The 26555-nt window shown below is 47.6% G+C and overlaps 2 protein-coding genes across 21 annotated transcripts in view; one reads left to right on the top strand and one right to left on the bottom strand.

Moving 5' to 3' along the window:
* Nucleotides 1–16597: 16597 nt before the first annotated feature.
* Nucleotides 16598–16828, bottom strand: LOC100453243 (small ribosomal subunit protein bS21m-like). Its single transcript, XM_054521844.1, has one exon. The coding sequence runs from the start codon at nucleotides 16826–16828 to the stop codon at nucleotides 16598–16600; it is 231 nt and encodes a 76-aa protein (XP_054377819.1).
* Nucleotides 16829–22422: 5594 nt separating this feature from the next.
* CTBP2 (C-terminal binding protein 2) overlaps nucleotides 22423–26555 on the top strand; it is a 173530-nt gene continuing 169397 nt past the window's right edge. For 5 of the 20 annotated variants that reach the window (XM_054523023.2, XM_054523026.2, XM_054523024.2 and 2 more), the window contains exons 1-2: nucleotides 22594–22817; nucleotides 23124–23325. The gene's annotated coding sequence lies outside the window, so the exon portion shown is untranslated. Of the gene's footprint in view, nucleotides 22818–23057; nucleotides 23326–23373; nucleotides 23787–23815; nucleotides 23892–24359; nucleotides 25006–26555 lie in introns of those variants that run through there. The other 15 variants (XM_054523025.2, XM_063727804.1, XM_063727808.1 and 12 more) reach the window with 12 other exon arrangements.

Genomic DNA, 26555 nt, shown 5'->3' with positions numbered 1-26555 from the left:
CCAAACTAAGCTTCATAAGTGAAGGAGAAATAAAATCCTTTACAGGCAAGCAAATGCTGAGAGAGTTTGTCACCAACAGGCCTGCCTTACAAGAGCTCCTAAAGGAAGCACTAAACATGGAAAGAATCAACCAGTACCAGTCACTGGAAGAACATACCAAATTGTAAAGACCATCAATGCTATAAAGAAACTGCATAAATTAACAGGCAAAACACCCAGCTAGCATCGCAATGACAGGATCAAATTCACACATAACAATATTAACCTTACATGTAAACAGGCTAAATGCCCCAATTAAAAGGCACAGACTGGCAAATTGGATAGAGTCAAGACCCATCAGTGTGCTATATTCAGGAGACCCATCTCACTTGCAGAGACACACATAGGCTCAAAATAAAAGGATGGAGGAAGATCTACCAAGCAAATGCAAAGCAAAAAAAAGCAGGGGTTGCAATCCTAGTCTCTGATAAAACAGACTTTAAACCAACAAAGATCAAAAGAGACAAAGGAGGCCATAATGGTAAAGGGATCAATTCAACAAGAAGAGCTAACTAGCCTAAATATATATGCACCCAATATAGGAGCACCCAGATTCATACAGCAAGTCCTTAGAGACCTACAAAGAGACTTAGACTCCCACACAATAATAATGGGAGACTTTAACACCCCACTATCAATATTAGACAGATCAACGAGACAGAAGGTTAACAAGGATATCCAGGACTTGAAATCATCTCTGCACCAAGCAGGCCTAATAGACATCTACAGAACTCTCCACCCCAAATCAACAGAATATACATTCTTCTCAGCACCACATCATACTTATTCTAAAATTGACCACATAATCGGAAGTAAAGCACTCCTCAGCAAATGTAGAAGAACAGAAATCACAACAAACTGTCTCTCAGACCACAGTGCTATCAAATTAGAACTCAGGATTAAGAAACTCACTCAAAACCACACAATTACATGGAAACTGAACAACCTGCTCCTGAATGACTACTGGGTAAATAACAAAATGAAGGCAGAAATAACGATGTTCTTTGAAACCAATGAGAACAGAGACACAAAGTACCAGAATCTCTGGGACACATTTAAAGTAATGTGTAGAGGGAAATGTATGGCACTAAATGCCCACAAGAGAAAGCAGGAAAGATCTAAAATCGACAACCTAACATCACAATTAAAAGAACTAGAGAAGCAAGAGCAAACAAATTCAAAAGCTAGCAGAAGGCAAGAAATAACTAAGATCAGAGCAGAACTGAAAGAGATAGAGACACAAAAAACCCTTCAAAAAAAATCACTGATTCCAGGAGCTGGTTTTTTGAAAAGATCAACAAAATTGATAGACCGCTAGCAAGACTAATAAAGGTGAAAACAGAGGAGAATCAAATAGACGCAATAAAAAATGATCAAGGGGATATCACCACCGATCCCACAGAAATACAAACTACCATCAGAGAATACTATAAACACCTCTACCCAAATAAACTAGAAAACCTAGAAGAAATGGATAAATTCCTGGACACATACACCCTCCCAAGACTAAACCAGGAAGAAGTTGAATCTCTGAATAGACCAATAACAGGTTCTGAAATTGAGGCAATAATTAATAGCCTACCAACCAAAAAAAGTCCAGGACCAGACGGATTCACAGTCGAATTCTGCCAGAGGTTCAAAGAGGAGCTGGTACCATTCCTTCTGAAACTATGACAATCAATAGAAAAAGAGGGAATCCTCCCTAACTCATTTTATGAGGCCAGCATCATCCTGATACCAAAGCCTGGCAGAGACACAACAAAAAAGGAGAATTTTAGACCAATATCCCTGATGAACATTGATGCAAAAATCCTCAATAAAATACTGGCAAACTGAACCCAGCAGCACATCAAAAAGCTTATCCACCACGATCAAGTCAGCTTCATCCTTGGGGATGCAAGGCTGGTTCAACATATGAAAATCAATAAACATAATCCATCACATAAACAGAACCAATGACAAAAACCACATGATTATCTCAATAGATGCAGAAAAGGCCTTTGACAAAATTCAACAGCCCTTCATGCTAAAAACTCTCAATAAACTAGGTATTGATGGAACATATCTCAAAATAATAAGAGCTATTTATGAGAAACCCACAGCCAGTATCATACTGAATGAGCAAAAACTGGAAGCATTCCCTTTGAAAACTGGCACAAGACAAGGATGCCCTCTCTCACTACTCCAGGGCAATCAGGCAAGAGAAAGAAATAAAGCGTATTCAATTAGGAAATGAGGAAGTCAAATTGTCCCTGTTTGCAGATGACATGATTGTATATTTAGAAAACCCCATCATCTCAGCCCAAAATCTCCTTAAACTGGTGAGACTTCAGCAAAGTCTCAGGATACAAAATAAATGTGCAAAAGTCACAAGAATTCCTATACACCAATAACAGACAGAGAGCCAAATCATGAGTGAACTCCCATTCACAACTGCTACAAAGAGAATAAAATACCTGGGAATCCAACTTACAAGGGATGTGAAGGAACCCTTCTTTTTTTTTTCTTTTTTTTTTTGAGACGGAGTCTTGCCCTGTCGCCCAGGCTGGAGTGCAGTGGCGCAATCTCGGCTCACTGCAAGCTCCGCCTCCCAGGTTCACGCCATTCTCCTGTCTCAGCCTCCCCAGTAGCTGGGACTACAGGGGCCCGCCACCACGCCCGGCTAATTTTGTTTTGTATTTTTAGTAGAGACGACGTTTCACCGTGTTAGCCAGGATGGTCTCGATCTCCTGATATTGTGATCCACCCGCCTCGGCCTCCCAAGTGAAGGAACTCTTCAAGGAGAACTACAAACCCCTGCTCAACAAAATAAAAGAGGATACAAACAAATGGAAGAACATTCCATGCTCATGGATGGGAAGAATCAGTATAGTGAAAATGGCCATATTGCCCAAGGTAATTTATAGATTCAATGCCATCCCCATCGAGCTACCAATGACTTTCTTCACAGAATTGGAAAAAACTACTTTAAAGTTCATATGGAACCAAAAAAGAGCCTGAATTGCCAAGACAACCCTAAGCCAAAAGAACAAAGCTGGAGGCATCACACTACCTGACTTCAAACCATACTACAAGGCTACAGTAACCAAAACAGTATGGTACTGGTACCAAAACAGATATATAGACCAATGGAACAGAACAGAGGCCTCAGAAATAACATCATACATCTACAACCATATGATCTTTGACAAACCTGACAAAAACAAGAAATGGGGAAAGGATTCCCTTTTTATAAATGGTGCTAGGAAAACTGGCTAGCCATATGTAGAAAGCTAAAACTGGATCCCTTCCTTACACCTTATACAAAAATTAATTCAAGATGGATTAAAGACTTAAATGTTAGACCTAAAACCATAAAAACCCTAGAAGAAAACCTAGGCAATACAATTCAAGACATAGGCATGGGCAAGGACTTCATGACTAAAACACCAAAAGCAATGGCAACAAAAGCCAAAATTGACAAATGGGATCTAATTAAACTAAAGAGCTTCTGCATGGCAAAAGAAACTACCATCAGAGTGAACAGGTAACCTACAGAATGGGGGAAAATTTTTGCAATCTACCCATGTGACAAAGGGCTAATATCCAGAATCTACAAAGAACTCAAACAAATTTACAAGAAAAAAATGAACAACCCCATCAAAAAGTGGGCAAAGGATATGAACAGACACTTATCAAAAGAAGATATTTATGCAGCCAACAGACACATGAAAAAATGCTCATCATCACTGGTCATCAGAGAAATGCAAATCAAAACCACAGTGAGATACTATCTCATGCCAGTTAGAATGGCGATCATTAAAAAGTCAGGAAACAACAGATGCTGGAGAGGATGTGGAGAAATAGGAACGCTTTTACACTGTTGCTGGGAGTGTACACTAGTTCAACCATTGTGGAAGACAGTGTGGCAATTCCTCAAGGAGGAATATACCCAAAGAATTATAAATCATGCTGCTATAAAGGCACATGCACACGTATATTTATTGAGGCACTATTCATAATAGCAAAGACTTGGAACCAACCCAAATGTCCATCAATGATAGACTGGATTAAGAAAATGTGGCTCACGGAATACTATGTAGCCATAAAAAACGATGAGTTCATGTCCTTTGCAGGGACATAGATGAAGCTGGAAACCATCATTCTGAGCAAACTATCGCAATGACAGAAAACCAAACACCGCATGTTCTCACTCATAGGTGGGAATTGAACAATGAGAACACTTGGACACAGGGTGGGGAACATCACACACCAGGGCCTGTCATGGGGTGGGGGGCTGGGGGAGGGGTAGCATTAGGAGAAACACCTAATGTAAATGACAAGTTGATGGGTGCAGCAAACCAACATGGTAGATATATAGCTATGTATCAAACCTGCACGTTGTGCACATGTACCCTAGAACTTAAAGTATAATAAAAAAAAATTTTTTTAAATGTGCATGCCTTTGACCTAGTGGTTTCACTTGGAATCAGTCCTAAGGAAATAATCTGAAAGGCAAACAAAGTTTAATGGCACAAAAATATGAATTACAGCAGTATTAATATTAATAAACTTGCCAACAACCTCAATGGCCAACCAAAGGGATCATGCATGGCCCAGCCACAGGATGGGATATTGTATGCCATTTTGGAGGTTTTTGAAGAATTTGTATTAACGTGAAAAATATGCCTATGTCATAATACTCAATAAAAAGCAAGATAAAAATACCCAAATTTGCCTTAAGAATGGAGACCCATTTAAAAAATCGCACAATCAACCTGATGAAGCAAATTAAATCCCTAGACAGTTGAAAACAGACCCCTCAGTGTCCAAGATTCCTTTCAAAATGACTCCAGCAAATTCTGCCAGAGCCTGAAGTTCCTGCGATGTCTTTAACGGGCTCACGACTGTTGGTTCCATTATAGGCAAAGCTGGGTGTGACTCTGTGTTCGTGCAGTGAACAAACTCCCCTTCCAGCATGTCCACAATGCCATTGTCAGCGGATAATACAAAAAGCTTCCTCCGTGCCCTTGGGCAGCGCTCCAAATCCCAAACAACTCTTTGTCAAAACAGCAACATCATCCTGTATTCTTTGCTACTGAATGAAGTTTAGATGCTGAAAATGGACAGTTGTACCCAATTGTATGAGAGTCCTCCCACCCAATTACGTTGCCCTCTTCAGTCTGAGACACCAGGCACATTCTCTCAGGGTTGGGGAGAGTCCCTCTCCCTGGTCCCCAATCGCCAGAGGGCAGACTTTCCAGGCCTCTGCCTGCTCCAGCTCTCACATCACCTCCCATGCCTCTGTGCGTGGGGTGGCACCATCCAACACCCTGGAACTTATGGACAGCTCCAAACACGAAGGCTTTCTAGGCCTGTGTGGTTGGCAGGCGCTTTTCCTATTTACTGCCTTTTATACTTTGTCCCTGAAAAGACATCTGGTGGGTTTGGCTTTGAAAAGAATTTGACAGTGACCGCACCTTGCTTTGACTTCATTCTTCTTTTTTGTTCGTAAAAGTGATACATACTTTTAAAAGTCTATAAGGTAGAAAATGGAAGCCATTTCTCAACTCTCCCAATCTCACCTCCCAGAGCATGATGTCGTCCTTTTAGGAATTCATTCCTATTCTTTTTTGAAAAATTGCTGAATTCTGATTACAAAAGTGGTACATGTTTGTATTAGATAATAGAGACACACAAAAATACATAAAAGTCAGCTCTAATCCTTATGCTCAAAGGTGTCCCCCTGTTCATATAGTATCTTACATCTATTTTCCAGCCTTTATTCTATGCATACATGCCTGAATTATTGCAAAATTAGAATCACAGTATAATTCTAAGTTCTAATGTGTCGTTTGTTTGTTTGTTTGTTTGTTTAGTCGGAGTCTCGCTCTGTTGCCAGGCTGGAGTGCAGTGGTGCAATCTTGGCTTACTGCAATCTCTGCCTCCCGGGTTCAAGCCATTCTCCTGACTCAGCCTCCCAAGTAGCTGGAATTACAGGCGCACCACCACACCCAGCTAATTTTTGTATTTTTAGTATAGACGGAGTTTCACCATGTTGGCCAGAATGGTCTTGATCTCCTGACCTCGTGATCCGCCCACCTTGGCCTCCCAAAGTGCTGGGATTATAGGCGTGAGCCACCACACCTGTTCTAAAGTGTCTTTTTAATGTAATAGTATGTCATGACCATATTACAATGCCATTAAATATTCTTTTTTAACAGGTCTATTGACAAATAATTGATATAGAGAACAACTGCACGTACTTAATGTACACAATTGGGTGAGTCTGGACATACACATACACCTGTGATACTTTCAGCACAATCAAGGTAATAAACATATCCATCATCTCCAAAAATCTCATCCTTTTGTTTTTTTGTTTTTTGGTGTTTTTTGTTTGGTTGGTTTTGGTGATAAGAATACTTAACATGAGATCTTTCCCCGTTAGCAAATTTGTAAGTGCATATATTGTTAATTATAAAAATATGAGCGCTATGTTGTACAGCAGGTCTCTAGAATCTATTCGCCTTGTATAACTGTAACTTTATACCCATTGAACAAGTCGTTTCTCCCTACCCCATCTCCTTGCAATTACCATTCTATTTTCTGCTTATATCAGTTCAACTATTTTGATACCTTATGTAAGTGGAATCATGCAGTATTTGTCCTTCTGTGGCTGACTTATTTCACTTAGCATAATGTCTTCCAGGTCCATTCATGTTGTTGCGAACAATACAATTTCCTTCTTTTTTAAAGCTGCATACTATTCCATTGTATGTATATACCACGTTTTCTTTATTCATTTGTCAATGGACATTAAGGTTGTTTCCACCTCTTGGCTATTGTGAATAATGCTGCAGTGAACATGGATGTGCAAATATCTCTTTGAGATTCTGCTTTGAATTATTGTAGATATACGCCCAGAAGCAGGATTGCCGGATCATAAGGTAGTTCTATTTTTCATTTTTTGAGGAACCTCTATACTGGTTCCATAGCAACTGCGCCATCTTACATTCTCACCAACGGTGCATAAGGGCTCCAACTTCTCTGCATTCCTCAGCAATACTTGTTTTCTGTTCTTTTGACAGCAGCCATGCTAATGGGTGTGGTGTGATATCTCATTGTGATTTAATTTCCATTTCTCTAATCGTCAGTGATGTTGAGCATCTTTTCAGATGCTCCTTGGCCATTTTTGAGACTTTTAACACATATTGCCAAACCTTCCTCCAGAAATATTGGGCCGGTTGAAATTCCCACCAAGAATGTGAGGACAATTCTCCTTGCTTCTAGTCAACATCATATGTCCGTCAAGTTTTTAACTTTCTGCAAATAATGTAGATGAAATATTAAGCAAGCTGTTCACATTTGCCTCGTAACAGTAGCAGCTGAACACTATCTTTGAAGATAAAATGTCTCTGAGCCGTACGTTGCTGACCTCAATTTTCTTCTATGACCAGTGACACTGGAATCCTAGTCTTTGTTTTGGAGAGCTTTCAGTATCCCTTTCCTGTTTTAAACACTTGTATTGCTCCAGAGTTTTATCATTAAGATTTAAACGGCCGTTGAATTTGGGGCATTTTGGGCATTCACATCAAAGATTGCTCCAGAAAGAAGCCCTTGGGTTTGAGTGACAGGCTTAAGAAAACCTTGCCTTGTTATTCATGGGTCTCTACTATGGGGTCCATTGTCTTACTCTGCTGTTCTTGCCAATTCTTCCATAATACAGTAAAAATCAAAGCCTTAAGTAATAGGAGGTTATTTGCAAATGTTATTCTTTTTTTTAGTAGCGCGATTCCTTGTTAACAAATGGAATTTATTGAAAACTCTTTTGAGAATCCTCATGAGTAGGCAGAGGCTGGACAGTCTGTTCTCAGCCACCAGTGGTGACAAGGTGAAAGCCAGAAAATGGCTCTGTGTCAGCTACTAATGTTTCTCCCAAGGAGCCTCTTTTTAAAATTAGGGTTTCACACATTTCCCAAGTGTGTGTTCATGTGAGCTGAAAAGTTATGACCGCTTTTCAGTCCAGCAATTCACCAGGCATTTCCTCCATGTTCACTTCATGGATGAAGTGAATGCCGCCACTTTCAAAATGTAGCTGAGGACCAGACTTCCCTGACAGGTGTTTCCAGAAGCAGCAGGTTTGGAGCCCGCAAGATCCCCTGGGATTCTTAAAACCATCTAACGACTTGGTAAAAGGCAAGAGCCATAAGAAAGAGCCACAGCCCAAATGTCATGTTATCAGCAAACCAATCATGTAATTATTTCTGCCCTCACTCATCATGAAAATGTATGTGAACCACAGCCCAGTGTTGTGGCATGTTCCTGTCATCCCAGCTACTCAGGAGGCTGAGGCAGGAGGATTGCTTGAGTCCAGGAATTTGAGGCTAGAGTGAGCTATGATTGCACCTGTGAATATTGTCACTATATTCCAGCCTGGGCAACAGAGAGAGACCCCCATCTCTCTCTCTTGTTGTTGTTTTGTTTTTTTTGTTTTTTTGGTGTTTTTTTTGTTTTGTTTTGAGACAAGGTCTCACCCTATAACCCAAGCTGGAGTGTAGTGGTGCGATCTTGGCTCATTGCAACCTCCACCTCCTGGGTTTAAGCAATTCTCCGCCTCAGCATCCCAAGTAGCTGTGATCTCAGGCACCCACCACCACACCCAGCTAATTTTTGTATTTTTAGTAGAGAGGGGGTTTTGCCATGTTGGCCAGGCTGGTCTCAATATCCTTTTTCATAAAAAAAAGCTGGGGCAGGGGGTAGCATGACCTTTGGTGGAAAGACACAGGCAGCCCCAGGCAACCTGGTGGGGATGGTAGGAGGAGGGAGAGAAGGCGGGGAGACAGGGAAATCAAAACACTGACCTCCGCTTCCTCCTTCCTTCTGATCCACTGTGGTTCCCCATTGTCCAGACCCAACTGAAAGCCAGTGGGTGAGCAGTTGGTGTTGTCTACACAGTTCAGCCTTCCAGGACAGAGAGTAGAGTGGGAAAGGATGTAGGGTAGATCTGGAGGACAAATGAAGACGTCTGGCACATCAGAGTAAATGGAAAATAAGAATGTGTAAATGCTGTGAAGCCGGGGGTTAGTGACAGCATGTAAAATGTGTTCTATAAGGTATTCTGTAGCTGCTAGAGTGAGTTCAGATTTGGGGTATGTGCTTCCTACCAATTAGCACAGAGACGGAAATCTGCTTGGAAGCAGATCCATGGTGTCCATTAGGTAAAAGAAAGCTCAGGAGGAGACCCGCTGCTGAAGGAGGAGGTTTGCTCTATGTTGAACTTGTTTCAGTTATGCTGTGGGACAGCAAAAGGAAATTGGGCAAAGAATTGGCTGCTATTCTCTGCCAGCTCAGGATTTATAAAGCTTCCCTCCCTATACTCACCTGGTGGATTGCTGCTGTCTTTAAAAGTTCCCTTGAGGCCGAGCACAATGGCTCATGCCTATAATCCCAGCACTTTGGGAAGCTAAACTGGGAGGCTTGCTTGAGCCCAGGAGTTCAAGGCCAACCTGGTCAACATAGCAAGACCCTGACTCCCTTAAAAAAATTTTTTTTTTAAATTTTAGTTTGTTTTTGCTTATGTTTTTTAAAATATAGAGATGAGGTCTTTCAGTGTTGCCCAGGCTGGTCTTGAACTCCTGGACTCAAGCAATCCCTCCACCTCGGCCTCCCAAAGTACTGGGATTACAGGCATGAGCCACAATGCCTGGCCAAAAAAATTCTTTTTTTAATTAGCCAGGAGCACACACCTGTAGTCCCATCTACTTGGGAGGCTGAGGCAGATGATCTCTTGTGTCCAGAAGTTTGAGGTAACAGAGCCTGGGCAACAGAGCAAGACTTTGCCTCTTAAAAAATAATAATAATAATGACGAGCACGGTGGCTCACACCTGTAATCCCAGCACTTTGGGAGGCCAAGGCGGGCAGATCACAAGGTCAAGAGTTTGAGACCAGCCTGGCCAATACGGTGAAACCCTGTCTCTACTAAAAAATACAAAAATTAGCCGGGTGTGGTGGCAGGCACCTGTAGTCCCAGCTACTCAGGAGGCTGAGGCAGGAGAATTGCTGGAACCCAGGAGGCAGAGGTTGCAGTGAGCTGAGATCATGCCACTACACTCCAGCCTCAGAGACAGAGCCAGACTCCGTCTCAAAAAAAAAATATATATATATATATATATTGCCAGGCACAGTGGCTCACGCCTGTAATCCCAGCACTTTGGGAGGTCAAGGCAGGTGGATCACCTGAGGTCAGGAGTTCGAGACCAGTCTGGCCAACATGGTGAAACCCCGTCTCTACTAAAAATAAAAAAGTTAGCCAGGTGTGGTGGCAGGCACCTGTAATCCCAGCTACTCAGGAGGCTGAGGCAGGAGAATCACTTGAACCTGGGAGGCGGAGGTTGCAGTGAGCCAAGATTGCAACACTGCACTCCAGCCTAGGAAAAAAAAAATTATCTTGATTCTCGATATGGCAAAATCACTGAATGCACAGGAAGATGGCTCAGTCCTGGGGTCAGACCCCTGCTGTAACTGTTAATTCCCTGTGACCTATGGGAATGGACTCAATCACCCTACGCCTTAGTTTGTCAATCTGTAAATGGGTATCATGGCCGGATGCGGTGGCTCATGCCTGTAATCCCAGTACTTTGGGAGGCTGGAGTGGGCGGATCACCTGACATCAGGAGTTCAAGACCAGCCTGGCCAACGTGGTGAAACCCTGTGTCTACTAAAAGTACAAAAATTAGCCAGGTGTGGTGGCATACGCCTGTATTTCCAGCTACTCAGGGGGCGAGGTAGGAGAATTGTTCGAACCCAGGAGGCAGAGGTTGTGGTGACCCAAGGTTATGCCATTGCACTACAGCCAGGGTGATAGAGTGAGAGTCTGTCTCAAGAAAAAAAAAAAAAAATGGGAATCATTAGGCCGGATGAGGTGGCTCCCGCCTGTAATCCTAGCACTTTGGGAGGCCAAGGCAGGCAGATTACCTGAGGTTGGGAGTTTGAGACCAGCCTGGTCAATGTGGTGAAACCCCATCTCTACTAAAAGTACAAAAATTAGCTGGGCGTGGTGGTGGGCACCTGTAATCCCAGCTACTCGGGAGACTGAGGCAGGCGAATTGCAGCGAGCTAAGATCCTGCCATTGCACTCCAGCCTGGGCGACAGAGCAAGACTCTGTCTCAAAAAAAAAAAGCGGGTGCAGAATTATTCAAATCCATACCTCATATGATTGTTGTGAAGATGAATTGAAATTATACGTGGCAAGGGCTAGAGCAGTTCCTGGTGCATGGTGCTTACTAAGGGTCTACGTTGACTGTGATGATGATGTAAGAATTGAGAAGCCCTTTGGCATGATCTCATTTTATTTGCTCATTTTTAGAGGAAGAGAAGGAGGCCCAGAGAGGGGTGTGACCTATCCCAAACCACATGGTCAGAAAAAAGGCACAGTCAAGAAAAGAACCCAGCTTCCAGTCTGAACACACAACAGAGCTTCTCAGCAGTGGCACTCATGTTTATATTTTGCCTAGAAAGTTCCCTGGGCAGCCCCATTGGATTGCAGACACAGGAGGAGCAATGACCTCAGAAGCTGGTTCGTGCTATGCGTGCAGTGGCCATTCAGTAAATGCTCTTGAGTGAATTTGTAAAACTTAGATACCATCGCCTGGCAGACCAGGAGCTCTTTGAGGGCAAAGCCTGTGCCTGATTCTTCTTTGTTTCTCTAGTGCCTGGCATAGGAGACTGGCATAAATTAAGTGCTTAATAAATATTTTATATGTATTAATAATTAACATCTGAGGCTATTTATAAATAACTCTGTGGGAAAAGCCCAGATGGGATTATGGCCTATATCAGAGGTTAAATTCTCAGCACACTTACAAACAGCTATGTCAAAACATGGCTGCAATCCACCCAAGACGTTCTTTATAATGACATAATAGTGTAAATGCCATTTAGGGTGACATATGAACTGATCCCAGAGGTACAAATTATCCTTTGCTCATTCTGCCAGTTTATCCAAGGAAAATCAAGCCCTGGTTGTTATGCATTTTATTTTAAATAAATTCCACTTTCCATCTGCAGTGGGTAAAATTGTGTCCTCCCAAATCATATGTCAAGTCCTAATCCCTGGTACCTGTGATTGTGACCTTATTTGGAAATAGGGCCTTTGCAGATGTCATCAAGTTAAGATGTCCAGTGACTGATATCCTTCCAAGGGGAGGAAACAGATGTAGACACAGACACAGAGGGAGAAAATCACCCGAGGACAAAGGAGAGGCTGGAAATAACCAGGACGGACGGCAACCATCAGAAGTTTGGTAGAGACCAGAGAGGGGCCTCCCCACTGAAGCCTTTCAAGAGAGCACGGCCCTGCTGACACCTTGATTTTAGATTTCTGGCTTCCAGAATTCTCTCTAGAGAGAATAAATTTCTTTTTTTTTTTTTTTTTTTTTTGTGACAGAGTCTCACTCTGTCGCCCAGGCTGGAGGGCAGTGGCGTGATCTCGGCTCACTGCAGCCTCCGCCTCCCAGGTTCAAGCCATTCTCCTGCCTCAGCCTCCTGAGTAGCTGGGACTACAGAAGCGCACCACCACGCCCAGCTAATTTTTGTATTTTTAGTAGAGATAGGGTTTCACCATGTTGGCCAGGACAGTCTCAATCTCCTGACCTCGTGATCTGCCCCCCTCAGCCTCCCAAAGTGCTGGGATTACAGGTATGAGCCACCACACCTGGCCAATATTTCTGTCGTTTTTAAGCTACCCAGTTTGTGGTGATTTGTTACGGCAGCCCTAGAAAATGAATACACTGTCCCTGTCATACTTGATCTTGCATTTCACATCCATTTCTGCTGCAGGGAAAACTCTGGATAGGTGAGATGGGAAGTTACACCAACACGGGCAACCACATACTGAGCTCTTGCCATGTGCCAGGCTCTGAACCGGATGTTTACATAATTTATCTCATTGGCTCCTGTCAATAATCCTATGACCTAAGGCTCACTACATCCTAAGGCTCACTACATCCTAAGGCTCACTGATTTGTCCAGCACATATTCATCGAACACCCACCAATGTGACTGTCTTAGCATGGAATCCCCCCAAAGCAGAAGCAGACAAGGAACATCTTGGGTGCAGGTGGTTTATGTAGGAGGCGATCCCAGGAAGCAGGAGTGGTGGGTATAGGCAGGTGACTGTGGGCATCTAGGGCTTTGTTATGCTGGGAGCTCTGAGAAGTGTCCAGAATACATCCCAGAACTGTCTTTCCAAAGAGCAGGAGCCCACGGCATTTAGCCACCAGCTCCTGCCTCCACCAATGACATCTGCTTGTGGGGTTCCCCACCACCACCTATCTCCCCACACTTCGGGACTCTACTTCAGTGCAGTGTTGGAGAAGGCTCAGGAGCAGAATGCGCAAAGTTGTGCTACCCGTGCTGAAGGTGTTTGCTGTTGGTAGGAGGGGAGTCTGAGCTTGCACCCGACCATTCACCACATCTGCTGCTAAAATCAGAGGTGGATCAGAGAGATGTGGTGGGGGTGGGACTGGCTACATGATCTTCAGGGCCCAGTGCAAAATGAAAACACAAGGCCTCTTGTGTAAAATTATTAAGAATTTCAAGATGGCAGCTACAGAGCTGAAGAGCACAGGGCTCTTCTAAGTGTAGGGTCCTGTGCAGCTGCACAGATTGCAACTCACGGAGCTCTGGGTGCGAGTTCAGGGGCATCTGCTCTAAGCACGTTCCGTGTGCCAAGCATCATGTGGAATGCTTTACACACAAAATAAATGGTAGTTATTTGTACCGTGCCTTATAACAATCACACTAATTAATCCACTTCGGGGGGAATGAATTTAGACAAATGCATATTACTTCCTCGCTGAGGAGTCCCTAAATCCATACTAGGACTACCACTCCATAGCTGAGAACTACCTAGAGCCTAAATCAGACAACTTTCAATCTTGTGCAAAGAAGTTTAGCCAGATCTTGAGTGCTGCATAAACACGTTGTTATGGTTTTCCTGATTACCATCTCTAACAACAGAGCCGCACAAATCTCTGGCTTGCCTGATACTTAACATGAACACAGGTTCCCCTGCCTTACTCAGTATAATTCTGCCAAAATGCCAGATATGTTATAATTATTTTCTTTCATCAAGAAACCATTCATATGAAATTTGAAAATGATTTGTCAGATCGCTGGGCATACACTTTTATAGCTTTAAGAACAGTAATTTCTGTAGTCCCAAAGAACTGCAGACCTGTCCCTGATCCAGGTCCCTGGTACTTGAATTACTTGGTTCTAAGATGGGCCCGCCCACAAGTTCCAAAGACAAGCAGGAAGATGGCCCCATGCTTGCTAAGAGAGGCCAGCAGACCCTGTGAAAACCAAATGCTGCATGTGAGCCTGAACTGGATACTGGGCTGAGAAAGAAATGTACAAAAGACATTTTGGGACAATTGAGGATGTTTGAATATGGTCTGAGGATTAGCCAGAGGCTCTGCAAACTATCTATAATGAAGGAACAGTTTTTGTTTTTGTTTTCTAGTGTGTCTCAGAGTGATGCTTTTGTAAAACATAAGAAAAGTGACTTATTAGGAAGAAGTGGAAAAATACACAAAATGCCAGCCCAGATTTTTTATTATTAGATTTAACAGATCTAAAAGTACTCTGTCAGATTGCTATAAAAGTTTCTAAAAGCTTGCTCTCCGTTTTAGAATTCAGCTTGTTGTTGACCTGTAAAAAACAGTCCACAGGTTGGCCGCAGTATGCTGACCACGCACTGAACATTACTGAATTTACAGCCCTGGCATTAATACATATTGTTAATTTTCATAGTTGTGGCTAAAGATATTCGAGTTTTGTGAAAGGTCTTTCTTCTTAAGAGACAAAAATGCTGAAGTGTTAAGGAGTGAAACACCAAGATGTCTGCAACTTACTTTTAGATGGTTCAGGAAAAAAAGTATCTATGTATATACAGTGGAAAAAAAGAAAAAAAAACAGCTAATGACACTGTGATCCAGTATGAAAAAATGTTTCACACAGGTGGTGGGCCTGTGAGTGAGCATGCATCGCACTCTTCAAATCAACTTTTCTTTCATCTTGAAATGAGCAGTCAATTCCCTGACTTCAGTGAGTCTGTCCTCCCAGGGGACCTCTGTACTTAAAAAACAAACAAACAAAAACCATCCATGCTCTTCCCTGAAAAATCTACAAATAAGGGCCCCTGTGTGTCAGGTCAACTGGCCAGCCACTGCTTTACCTCTTCCTGGCACAAATTAGATGTGAGAACAAGCCTCCAGAGATTCCAGAGATGCACAGGCCAGGGGGCCGGGTGCCCGCACCTGTCTACAGCCCAGATGGCAGTAGGAGGCAAAACAGCAGGGCCAGGGAAAATCTGGGAAGCCCAGAGACCTGCAGTTTCAACCTGGGCTCCAGCCTACCTGCTGGAGTGACCCAGCCTCACAGCCTCCTTGGCTTCTTCTGTGAAATGCAAGGGCCACTCCAACCAACATGAAATAATGATGCTTTCCAGAGGTAAGTAAAGGCACCATGAATGGTGTCTAATCAACTCTGACATAGGCTCCCCTGGCCAGCTGACCAGATAAACAGGGGCCCTAATTGTAGATACTCAGGGAAAAGCATGGACACTTTTTTTTTTTTAAGTAGAGAGTTCCCTGGGGAAGACAGACTCACTGAAGTCAGCTCTGTTATTAGGGTATTTTGCAGGTGCCAAAACTGCAGATGATATCAGGAGCTTTTTTTTTTTCTTTCCAAAAAGTTTTTATAGTAGTAAACATAAAATTTACAATCGTTTTACCATCGTAAGCATTTAAGTGTACAGTTCAGTGGCATGAAGGACATTCACCATTTGTGCAACCACCATCACCATCTACCATCCACCTTCTGTTTTTTTGTTTTTTTGGGTTTTTTTTTTTGAGATGGAGTCTCACTCTGTTGCCCAGCCTGCAGTGCAGGGGCATGATCTTGGCTGACTGCAACCTTCACCTCCCCTGTTCAAGCAATTCTCCTGCCTCAGTCTCCCAAGTAGCCGAGACTACAGGTGTGCACCACCACTCTCGGCTAATTTTTTTTCATTTTTTATTTTTTATTTTTTTATTTTTAGTAGAGACAGGGTTTCACCATGTTGGCCAGGCTGGTCTGGAACTCCTGGCCTCAAGCGATCCACCCACCTCAGCCTCCCAAAGTGCTGGGATAACAGGCGTGAGCCACCACGCCTGGCTTCACCTCCTGAACTTTTTCATCTTCCCAAGCTGAAACTCTGTACCGATTAAACAATAACCAATAACTCCTCATTGCCCCCTCCTAGCCCCTGGCAAATGCCATTCTACTCTTATATTACTTCAGACTCAGTTTCTTCTTTCACTTAGTAAAAGAGGGTCCACTGCTGACTAACGGGATTGTTTCTATATGTGGAGGCCTTCTTGCCAACATGTGATTGAGTTTATTGTAGAGATCGGTAATAGGAAATGGGATTGTTCAAAGAAACGAGATGGAGACACAACTGGATGAGGATTTCACAGTGGGTGTCCCATCCACAGGCCTCAGCAGCCCTGCCATGGATCTGCTCAATTCTTTCACATCAAGAAGTTGATCTTGTGAGCCATTTCCATGCTATAGATCCACCGGCACCTCTCATAGCTTTCCCTCTGCTGCCGGTGGCATGGCTTCTCATAATACCGCCAACGCCTAATGTCCTCAATGAACCCATCCATAGCTAGGATTCTGTTTAGGGTCCTGTGTGCGCTTTCCACGTTCCCTTCCTGTGCCATCACAGTCCTGGTGATGAACTTCAGATGTCTGGCCATGACCTTGGATTTAAGTCTTCACTCTGTAAAGCCTGACGCGCTCAGTACCTAGCAGACCCCGATATCAGGAGCTTTTGACCATAAAGCTAATTCTGGTTGGAGTCGAATCGTTTCCTATGATAATGGAGCTCTTTCCTCTGTGTGCAGCAGCTCCCGGGAGGCTGCCATTCCATCTCGGTCCCATGCTTGGTCATTCTCAGCAGTAATCCCATCGTGGCCTCACTACTGGCCCCACTGAGTCAGTAGCCTGTATGACTCCGGCCTTAGTTACCATTGCTGATGTGTCTGAGGTCTGCATGTCACGGGCCTGCCCTGCTGCAGTATAGGAAAATTAACATTCCGTGGGTGGACTCAGCACTGTACATGCAAGGTGGTGGCCTAGTGAGAGGCCAGGGGACTTCTTAGACTCATGTTGGTTTCTATGTGACTCCATGGGCTGATAATGAAGACTGCTCGGCTTTACCACTTTGTGTTCTATGGTGCAAGGATGGGGCCTTTTTAATCTAAATGAATGTAATCAGAACCGGCTATACAGTTTGTGGGGCCCAGTGCAAAACGAAGATGCAAAGCCCCTTGTTCAAAATTATTAAGTCCAGGCCCAGTGGCTCACACCTGCAATCTCAACATGTTGGGAGGCAAGGTAGGAAGATCACTTGAGGCCAGGAGTTCAAGAGCAGCCTGGGCAACATAGCAAGACCTCATCTCTACAAAAAATTAAAAATTTAATAAAACATTTTTAAGATGGTGACAGCAGAGCCAAGTTCTCCCTTTTGAGCATAGGGTCACATGCCCGGGAAGCCAGGCTCAGTACCTAATCTTTCTGGGAGTTTCACCTTTCCCACAGATAACTGTGGAATCTTAATCCCTACCTCACAGTATTATGAGGCTTAAATGAGATAATACTTGAGCTAATGCAGTTTCCCTGGGATGCTCTCTCCTTGGAGATAGTGACCAGCTGGGGTTAATCTCTGTACCCAGGGTCCAGCCTGGGCCAGGAACGGCGCAGACCTTCCTTCAACATTTGTTGAGTAGTAGTTGCGTGGTATGTTTGCTGATTTCTTCTAGATGTTACAATACAGATTCGCTTGTGTCTGTAGATCAACATGTTTGCTTTTGTTTTCTTAGGACTGTGGTCACTGTTTTTCAAAGGACTCAGGCAGAGTGAGAGTGTGTGTGTGTGTGTGTGTGTGTGTGTGTGTGTGTGTGTGTGTGTGTGTGTGTGTGTGTGTGTGTGTGTGTGTGCATGTGTGTATGTGTGTGTTTAATTAAAAAATAAAAGTGATGGGCTTAAACCCAAATGCCAATTAAATCCTGAAACTGACAGCTTCAACCACTCCAATTTGCACCCCTTACTGCGCACGTCGGGCATGAGCACAGAGTTTTGCTCTGTCACCAGGTTGGAGTGCAGTGGCGCAAACTTGTCTCACTGCAGCCTCCGCCTCCCTGGTTCAAGCGATTCTGCTGCCTCAGCCTCCCAAGTAGCTGGGATTACAGGCACGCGCCACCACGCCCAGCTAATTTTTGTATTTTTTTAGTAGAGATGGGGTTTCACCATGTTGGCCAGGATGGTCTCAATCTCCTGACCTCGTGATCCGCCCGCCTCGGTCTCCCAAAGTGCTGGGATTACAGGCATGAGCCACCTTGCCCGGCCGAGCCTAGGATTTTCAATGCATAGTTGAAAAGGGCCATGGCATCTATAAAGGCAATATGTATTCACTGATCAGAATTAATTATGAATCACATAGTGATTATATTATAGCCAAAGAGAGCACTGTTATTCTATAAAACATTGCAGCAAAATTCCCACATCCACTGAGGACAGCAACTGAGAGCTTCAGATAATTGTGGTTCTGAAGTGAGCTGAACCCTGAATAACAGAGATAGGTGAGTAACAATACCGTTAAGTCCAACTCCCAGTAACTCTCGCTGCACAGACCCTTGAAATACTCAAGTGCACACAACTAGTCCATTTTATTGCACAAAACAGTTACGATAAAAGGACCCACCATTATCTAGGGCCACTATCTTTTTTTTCTACAACCATTGGTTCCTGGAAATGAAATAGGAAAGATAGGAAACTGAGAAATAAGAAGCTCTGTTAGAGGTCTTTGATTGTAGCAGGCGGAGGCATGCTGTGATGCAGCCACAGGCCGGTCCCAAGGGCCTTTTTCAGCCCCTGGGCTCCTATAGACATCAGAAGTGCTCCTGAGGAGGTATAAAGTAGGGAAGGAATTATGCCATCCTGTTTAAAGGCTGCCAGACGGAAGAAAATAAGTGCCTTACAAACTCAACGCTCCACACTGGGGCTGTGGATCTCTCTTTTCTTTCATTACTTTTTTTTTTTTTTTGGATGGAGTTTCACTCTTGTTGCCCAGGCTGGAGTGCAATGGCGCGATCTTGGCTCACTGCAACCCACGCCTCCCGGGTTCAAGCAATTCTCCTACCTCAGCCTCCCCAGTAGCTGGAAATACAGGCACGCGCACCACGCCTGGCTAATTTTTAGTATTTTTAGTTTCACCGTGTTGACCAGGCTGGTCTCAAACTCCTGACCTCAGGTGATCTGCCCACCTTGGCCTCCCAAAGTGTTGGGATTACAGGCATGAGCCACTGTGCCAGTCCAAGGGTTCCCATTTCTCCACATCCTCCTCAACACACGTTTTTTTTCTCTTTTGTTGAAAAAGCCATCCCGGTGGACATGAAGTAGTAACTTATCGTGGTTTTGATTTGCATTTCTCTAATGACCAGTGAGGCCAACCATCTTTTCATGTGCTTACTGGCTGTTGGCCATTTGTCTACCTTCCTTGGAGAAATGCCTATTGAGTCATTGGCCATTTTTGAATTGGGTTTTTTGTTTGCAACATCTTAAAAAAATTAGTATGAAATAATTCACATGTTGGGGGCAAATGAGCTCCATATTTTAAAATGCAGGTAAAGTGAAGTGAGAAATACTTTTCAGCTCTCAGGATGCCTTGCTTTTAATGTTTTCAAAACAAATAATATATTAATAATACTTTATCGGACGGGCGCAGTGGCTCACGCCGGTAATCCCAGCACTTTGGGAGGCCAAGTGAGGCGGATCACAAGGTCAGGAGAGCGAGACCATCCTGGCTAACACGGCGAAATCCCGTCTGTACTAAAAATACAAAAAAAATTAGCCAGGCATGGTGGCGGGCGCCTGTAGTCCCAGCTACTCGGGAGGCGGAGGCAGGAGAATGGCTTGAACCCGGGAGGCGAAGCTTGCAGTGAGCGGACATAGCGCCACTGCACTCCGGCCTGGTGACAGACTGAGACTCCGTCTCAATAATAATAATAACAGTAATACTTTCTCTTTTTTTTTTTTTGAGACGGAGTTTCGCTCTGTAGCCCAGGCTGGAATGCAGTGTAATAATAATAATGATACTTTCTCTTTTTTTTTGAGACGGAGTTTCGCTCTGACGCCCAGGCTGGAACGTAGTGGTGCAATCTCGGCTCACTGCAACCTCCACCTCCCTGGTTCAAGCGATTCTGCTGCCTCAGCCTCCCGAGTAGCTGGGATTACAGGCACGCACCACCAGGCCCAGCTAATTTTTGTATTTTTTTTTTTAGCAGAGACGGGGTTTCACCATGTTGGCCAGGATGGTCTTGATCTCCTGACCTCGTGATCTGCCCGCCTTGGCCTCCCAAAGTTCTGGGATTACAGGCGTGAGCCACTGTGCCTGGCCAAGAACATATTAGTAATACTTTCTAAGTCAGAATTCAAATTTATAGAACACGTGAAAGTGAAGGAGTGATATGAAAAATCAGGCTTTTTGTGGTTTCTTCCTGAGAAGAGAAGACCACTCAGAACCAAAGACTTCTGTGAAATAATGAAGCAGAAAATCTTTATTTGTAGTTCTTATAGTTTATGCCTAAGAAACTCCGAAGAACGGGTACTGGTAACCCGGTAGCCTGGCGGTGGCCGCGGTTTGTTTATAGCCAAAAACTAGCTGAGGCGCCATGCCCTTGAGGCAAAACTGCTGAAGAGAGAAGCACCCTGAAGATCAGTTTGTGGAGATCCAGGGTTGCTAGAAGACGAGACAACCGTGATTGCATGTGCGGAGGTTCCTCGATGGAAGCGCAGCCCGGCGCGCCTCTCAGCTGGCCTGGCCAGGCCCTATGAAGGCCACGCGAAAACCGTGCTGCGGACTTCTTAGCGACCGCATTACGTGGACTAGCGGGCAAGAAAGGCCTGGTCGGCGCTGCCCTCACAGGTAGGCGGTCTTCAATCACGTTTTAAAATCTTGTTGAGTGATTAAGCAATCTTCGATAGTCCCGGCCCCTCCACTGCAGGCCGCTCAGGCCGCAACGCACCTGGTGCGCTTTGGCAAACAAGCCCCGCGGCGGGCTGGGGCAGGATTTAACAAATGTTTAATAAAGACTGGGAGGCCTGGAGCAACGCTCTTTGGGATGCAGAAAAGGGTCGTGCGGCTCGGTGGCCTCTCCTCCGGCCCCCTGGCCCTGGCTGTAACTTTCCTCGGCTCTGCAGGGCGCGGGGCACTCAAGGATGGAGGAGGCCACACCGCGCCGCTGGGTTCGCGGAATGGCGGTCCTTGCGGCCTCCAAAGGCCGGACCTCAGACCCCTCCCACTCCTTTCCTGCTCGACATCTCAATCCAGTTCCTAATATCTCAATAGGGTTTTTAAACAAATCGATCCTAAGGGCTCAGTTCAGCCCACCCAGGGATTCTTGGAGGACGCACGCCGAACTCAGGGTAGTGAGAAGAGAGTTTGGGGGGCCCTGGGGCGCAGGGAGAAGACCCCACACTCCGCGGCCACCAGCTCCCTTCCGGAGACGGCGCTCGGACGTCGCGTGTCACAGGCAGGGAATTTAGCCCAGGTGCTCGTTGGGCCGCGAGCGGCCGCTGGGCCTGGATCCCCAGGCTCGGTGTGCAGACTCCAACCTCGAGACGTCAGGGCGGCGTGGGCTCCGGGCCGCCGCGCAAGCCCAGGACCCCGAGCCGCGGGCCCCCACGCCGCAGCGCGCCTCCCTCCTCGAGGCCCGGGGCTCCGACCCAACACAGGGCTTCTCAAATGCCCCGTTGAGATCCAGGCAGCAAGAGGGAACCTTTTTTTTTTTTTTTTTTTTTAATGTGTAAGAATGTTTTGCTTCTTTTAGGGCACAGCACTGCTGCAACTTGCAGCACAGAGGGCCCCTTCCCTGCGCACCCACAGCGGTCGCCGCCTCTCCGGCACGGTCTCCAGGATCTGGATTTGGGGAGCGCAAGTGCCCCCTGTGGCCGGCCCGCGCCTGACCCCGCGGGCCTGAGAAGGCAGAAGCGGCCGGCGCGGGGGCCCAGGAGGAAGTTGGAGCCCGGGGGCCGGGAAGGGGGCTGGTCGGCGCCGCTGGCTGGGCGGGGCCCCACGGGACCGGGGCCACCCGGGGCTCGCGTTCCCCCACGTGGCCGGCTGCCCGGTACCCCACGTGGAAGGGGCGAAGGAGGATGAAGGGCGAGGGGAGCAGCGGACCCCGAGCCACCGCGACAGGACCCTGGCCCCTGCCACCGAGGCCCCCGCGCCTTCCGAGGGCCTCCCGGGCGGGGCCGGGCCAGGGAGTGCCCGCCGCGCCCGGCCCCTGGCCCTCCCGCCCGCCGCGCCTGTGTGCACTTTCGCGGAGCCACTAATCCCCCGAGAGAGCCGATTTGTAGTGAGGAGTATCTGAAGGGGGCGAGGCCGGCCCATGTGGGGTTGTGTCATTGGTTTGCAAAGAGAGACCCCGCCTTTGCCCCCCCCCAAAAAAAGGAGCGAGGAGTGAGCGAGCGGCGACCCTCACCTCGCCTCCCGCCTCGCTCCTGCGCAGCCGGCGGGCACCGGGAGCTGCGGCCAGCGCCGCTTCTTTCCTTTCCTTTTCTCTCCGTTTTCCTCCTCCTTCCCCGGAGGAGAAAACAAATAAAGAAGAGCAAATAGCCGGGAGGCGCTCGGCATCCAGGACGTTCCCTCCCCCGATCCAAGTTGGAATTAGCATCCTCTCGGGGGTGAGCGCGGCGCGGGGCGGGCGCGGGCCGGGGACCCCCAGCGCAGCCCCCTGTCGGCGGGCGGGAGGGCGCGGGGCCGGGACGCGGGGGGAATTGGGAACCGGGTGGGCGGAGGAAGGGGGTGGGGTGGGTGGGGAAGTAGGAAGAGGCTCGGCGGCGAGGGGAGGAGGTGGAAGGGAAGGGAGGGGTAGGGTGGGGAGGGGAGGGGAGCGGAGGGAGGGTGGGGAGGGCGGGAGGGGGAGGGGCGGGGAGCTGGAGAGATTAAGTTTTTGTGTGTGTGTCCCTGTGTGCGTGTGTCATTTTAAGGTGGCTCGGGAGCGGCCCGGAGGAGCCGGCGGCGGCCCGAGGAGCGAGGGACCGAACCGGGAGCCATGCCGCGCTGAGGGGGGGCCGCACAGCCGCCGCCACCGCCACCGCCGCCGGGTGGGGTGGGAGGGGCGGGAGCCGCCGCCGCCGCCGCCTCCAGGGTGGGCGCCTTTCGCCGTGGACGCCGACCGTCCGGGAAGAGGTAAGGGGGGCCCCGGGGGAGGGTTGGGGCCGCCGCCGCCCCCGCCTCACCTGCGGCCGCGGGCTGGGGGCGCCGCGCCCGCGCCTCACTGCGCCACTCAGGGAGGAGGAGGAGGAGAAAGAGGGCGAAGGACACGGAGCCGGCATCCGAGGACATCTTTGGTCCGTGCCCCCGGCCCCGTGTCCCCCCTCGGCGCCCGGGGGTGGACGCTGGCTCGGGGGTCCCCGCCCGCCCCCGCCACCGATTGCGCCCGCTGGCCGCCGTTTGCGCCAGGATTTTTGTTGTTGTGATGAGAGTTGATGAATGCGAAGTAGGCGGTCACCTTCCTTCCCATCAGGGTTGGGGAAAAAAAAAAAAAAGAAACCCCGAGCGCGGCGGCGTCCGGAGGGCAGCGGCGGCGGCGGCGGCGGCGTCTCGGCGACGGTTCCCTGGGCGCCCCCGGCTCCTGCTCCCTGAGCCCGGTGGGTGCGCGCTCGGGGGCCGCCGGCGACCCAGGCCGAGCGCGCGACGCGCCGTGGGGACAATACGGCCGGATCTCCCGGGAACAGGAGTCCGAGCGCGCCGGGGTGCGGCGGGCCTTGCGCCTACGAGGCGGGGATGGGGGGGCGCGGAGAAGCGGGGTTCCGTGGGGAAGTCGGGGCGTGAGCGGCTCTCGGTCCCCAGGGGCGCTGCCCCTGCCGGCGGGGGATCCCGCGCGGCGCCCCGGGAGCGCAAGTGAAAGACGGGAAAGGAGGCGAAGTGGAACCCTTTTGTTTTGCCGGCCCCGCATTGTTGGCTCCTCCGGGCAGCCGGGCCACATCTGCTGCCGCTGCCGCCGCCGCCACTGCCGCGCGGGGCTCGGCCCGCCAAAGTCGCGGCGGGGCGGGGGGCCTGGGCGGGCCGGGCGGCGGGCGCGGGCGGGGGCCGGGCGGGCCGGGCATTTCCTCTGCCCGGCCGCGCTCCCGCGGGCACCACTTCCTCCTCGCCCGCCGCCGCCGGGAGCCTGGCCCGCCCGCCTCCCCCACCTTCCCCGCCCGGGCCGCACTTTTCGGGTGGGGCGAATCAAAAAGAAAAAGTTTAGCAGGAGGGGCTGGCTAGGGCGCGCCCCGGGCGGCAGGGACCCGGTGCGGCGCAGGGACAGCCGGGCCGCCGCGGTTCCTCCTCCTCCCAGCCCTCCGCGGCGCCGGACGGCCCCGCGCGGCCGAGGGGAAGCGCCTTTCTTTCTCTCCCTCGCGCTGCCCCCAGCGCCCCGGGCGAGTTGGGCAGAGGCGCGCGGGAGCCGGGGCGTGCCTGGGCCTTTCTCCGGCGGGAGGCCCAGCGGCGTGGCGGGTCGCCTGCAGCCCACGCCGCGCCCTGGGGCTCGGAGGCCGCGGGCCCAAGAGCTCAGCTCGGTCACCGCGGGCCGCGCCGAGACACACGCGCGCACACACTCCCTCCCGTGGCTCGCTTTCCGCCGGCGACGACGGTCGCGGACACGGAGTGAGCGTGTGCGCGCGAGTGTTTGTGGTTGTCCCCCCTCCCCCCGCCCGGTACTTTTTCCGGAGGCGGCCCAAGCAGCAGTTGGCTGCAGAGGACCCCACGTTTAGGATTTTATAGGGAAGAGGAGGAATTTTTCGTAGAAATCCTCGCTCTGCGTGCTCGTGGTGGAGGCTGCTGGCAATGGCCTACGTCGTCACACCGGGCTTCCTTGCCCTGTCCGGGGTAAACAATCCTTCTGTGTATTTATCCCCTTTTTTCTTTAAAGATTGGAGATCGGGTTAAGTTCTTAGAGAGTCTGATGCGAGTGGCTGGAAGGATAGACAAGAGAATTCTATTCTATAAATATGCATTGGGAATTTAAAATGCTAAACGCCTTATTTGCAATTCTGTTGGATATTCTAGAGACTGGTATATTTTTATCTGACATGGATAATTTTGAGGGGACGTTATATTTTGGGGAAGTTTACAAAGTGATTCTTTCTGCCTTTCTAACTTGGGCGAAATATATCGACTCATACCACCCTTTCAAAAAAGATAGCTTTCTCTACTAGGTATTTGGGTTCGAAGACAATTTAAAAATTACTTCGTGTTCAGTACCTAAGATTGCTGTTTTGCCTCGAGGGTTTTCCAAGTAGAAGTGGGTAGTTTTCATGTACTTTGAGAATTCTGAGGTTTTTAACCCCTCCCTTTTTTTAAATATAAATCTTTTCTATTTTGAAGTAATGAGACTTTAAAGGATCTTGTTTTTATAATCACTTGATTTCAAAGGATACTTCTTACAGCGATTATAAAGTAATAGTCAAAATGCTAATTAAACATTTTCAGTCATAGTTGCTTTAATATTGAAACAGAATTTTTTTCTTTAGCAGAGACTGTATCATAGAGTTGAAACACTAAATATTCTTTTGTCTGGCATCAGATCTCTGAACTGCTCTGACATTCTCCTGAAAAACCCCTAGTGCCCTTTTTATTGCCCCCAAAAGAAAAGTTAATGAGATGGTAGATTTCAAGCAAAAAAGCAGGCCCTCTTTCTTGCAAAATATGCTTACAGTTGCCATTGAAGTTGGATGTTAGCCGTGAATGCACTTGCCTTTAATGAAACCAGTTTAATCGTTCACACTTGATCAAGTATAACATGAGCAAACAAAGGAAATAAGCCAGCATATTTCTGTAGAGTGTAAGTGTTGATGTTGGGTCACCCCCTCCCCCCACCCTGCCCCCCCCCCCCCCCCCCCGTAAAAGGGAGAGAGGGTTGAAGGCAAAGGGAATTTATGGCGCTGATTGGTTTTTTGTGCCCCAGGGGTAGGGGACCCCAGTTACATCCCTGTGGAAAGCAGTTATTAGAGGGAATTAAAAGATCTTGGGTTTGAAGCTTGTTTTGAACCTGACTAGGTGGTTTGGGTTTAATTCTTTTTCCTGTTTAGAAAGATAAGGTAAAGAGTGCCGACTCCCCCCGCTCTCTTTTTTTTTTTAACCCCCACCTGACAACCCCCTCTCTAATTGTACCTTAATAAGAGTCTGCAGGTTGAATGCAGAACCCTGTGAGTTATTTACGGTTTCGCCTGGGAGCTTTGAAACTGACCCTTGAATGAGTGTTCTCCTGCGGGGAGGGGCAGGGTGAATTACCTTTTCTTAACTGATTTTAAAAAGCCTCATTGTCCCTAAAAATCATTTCCTTGCATGAGTTGCAATTTATGTGTGGAACTGAATCATCAATTCCGTGAAGAGACAAATATTCGTAAAGTACGTCTCTCTAAAGTTAAGAAAGTAAG

The sequence above is a fragment of the Pongo abelii genome, chromosome 8, assembly GCF_028885655.2.
Source record: "Pongo abelii isolate AG06213 chromosome 8, NHGRI_mPonAbe1-v2.0_pri, whole genome shotgun sequence".
Lineage (NCBI taxonomy): Eukaryota > Metazoa > Chordata > Mammalia > Primates > Hominidae > Pongo > Pongo abelii.
This window is presented reverse-complemented; position numbering and strand designations above follow the sequence as displayed.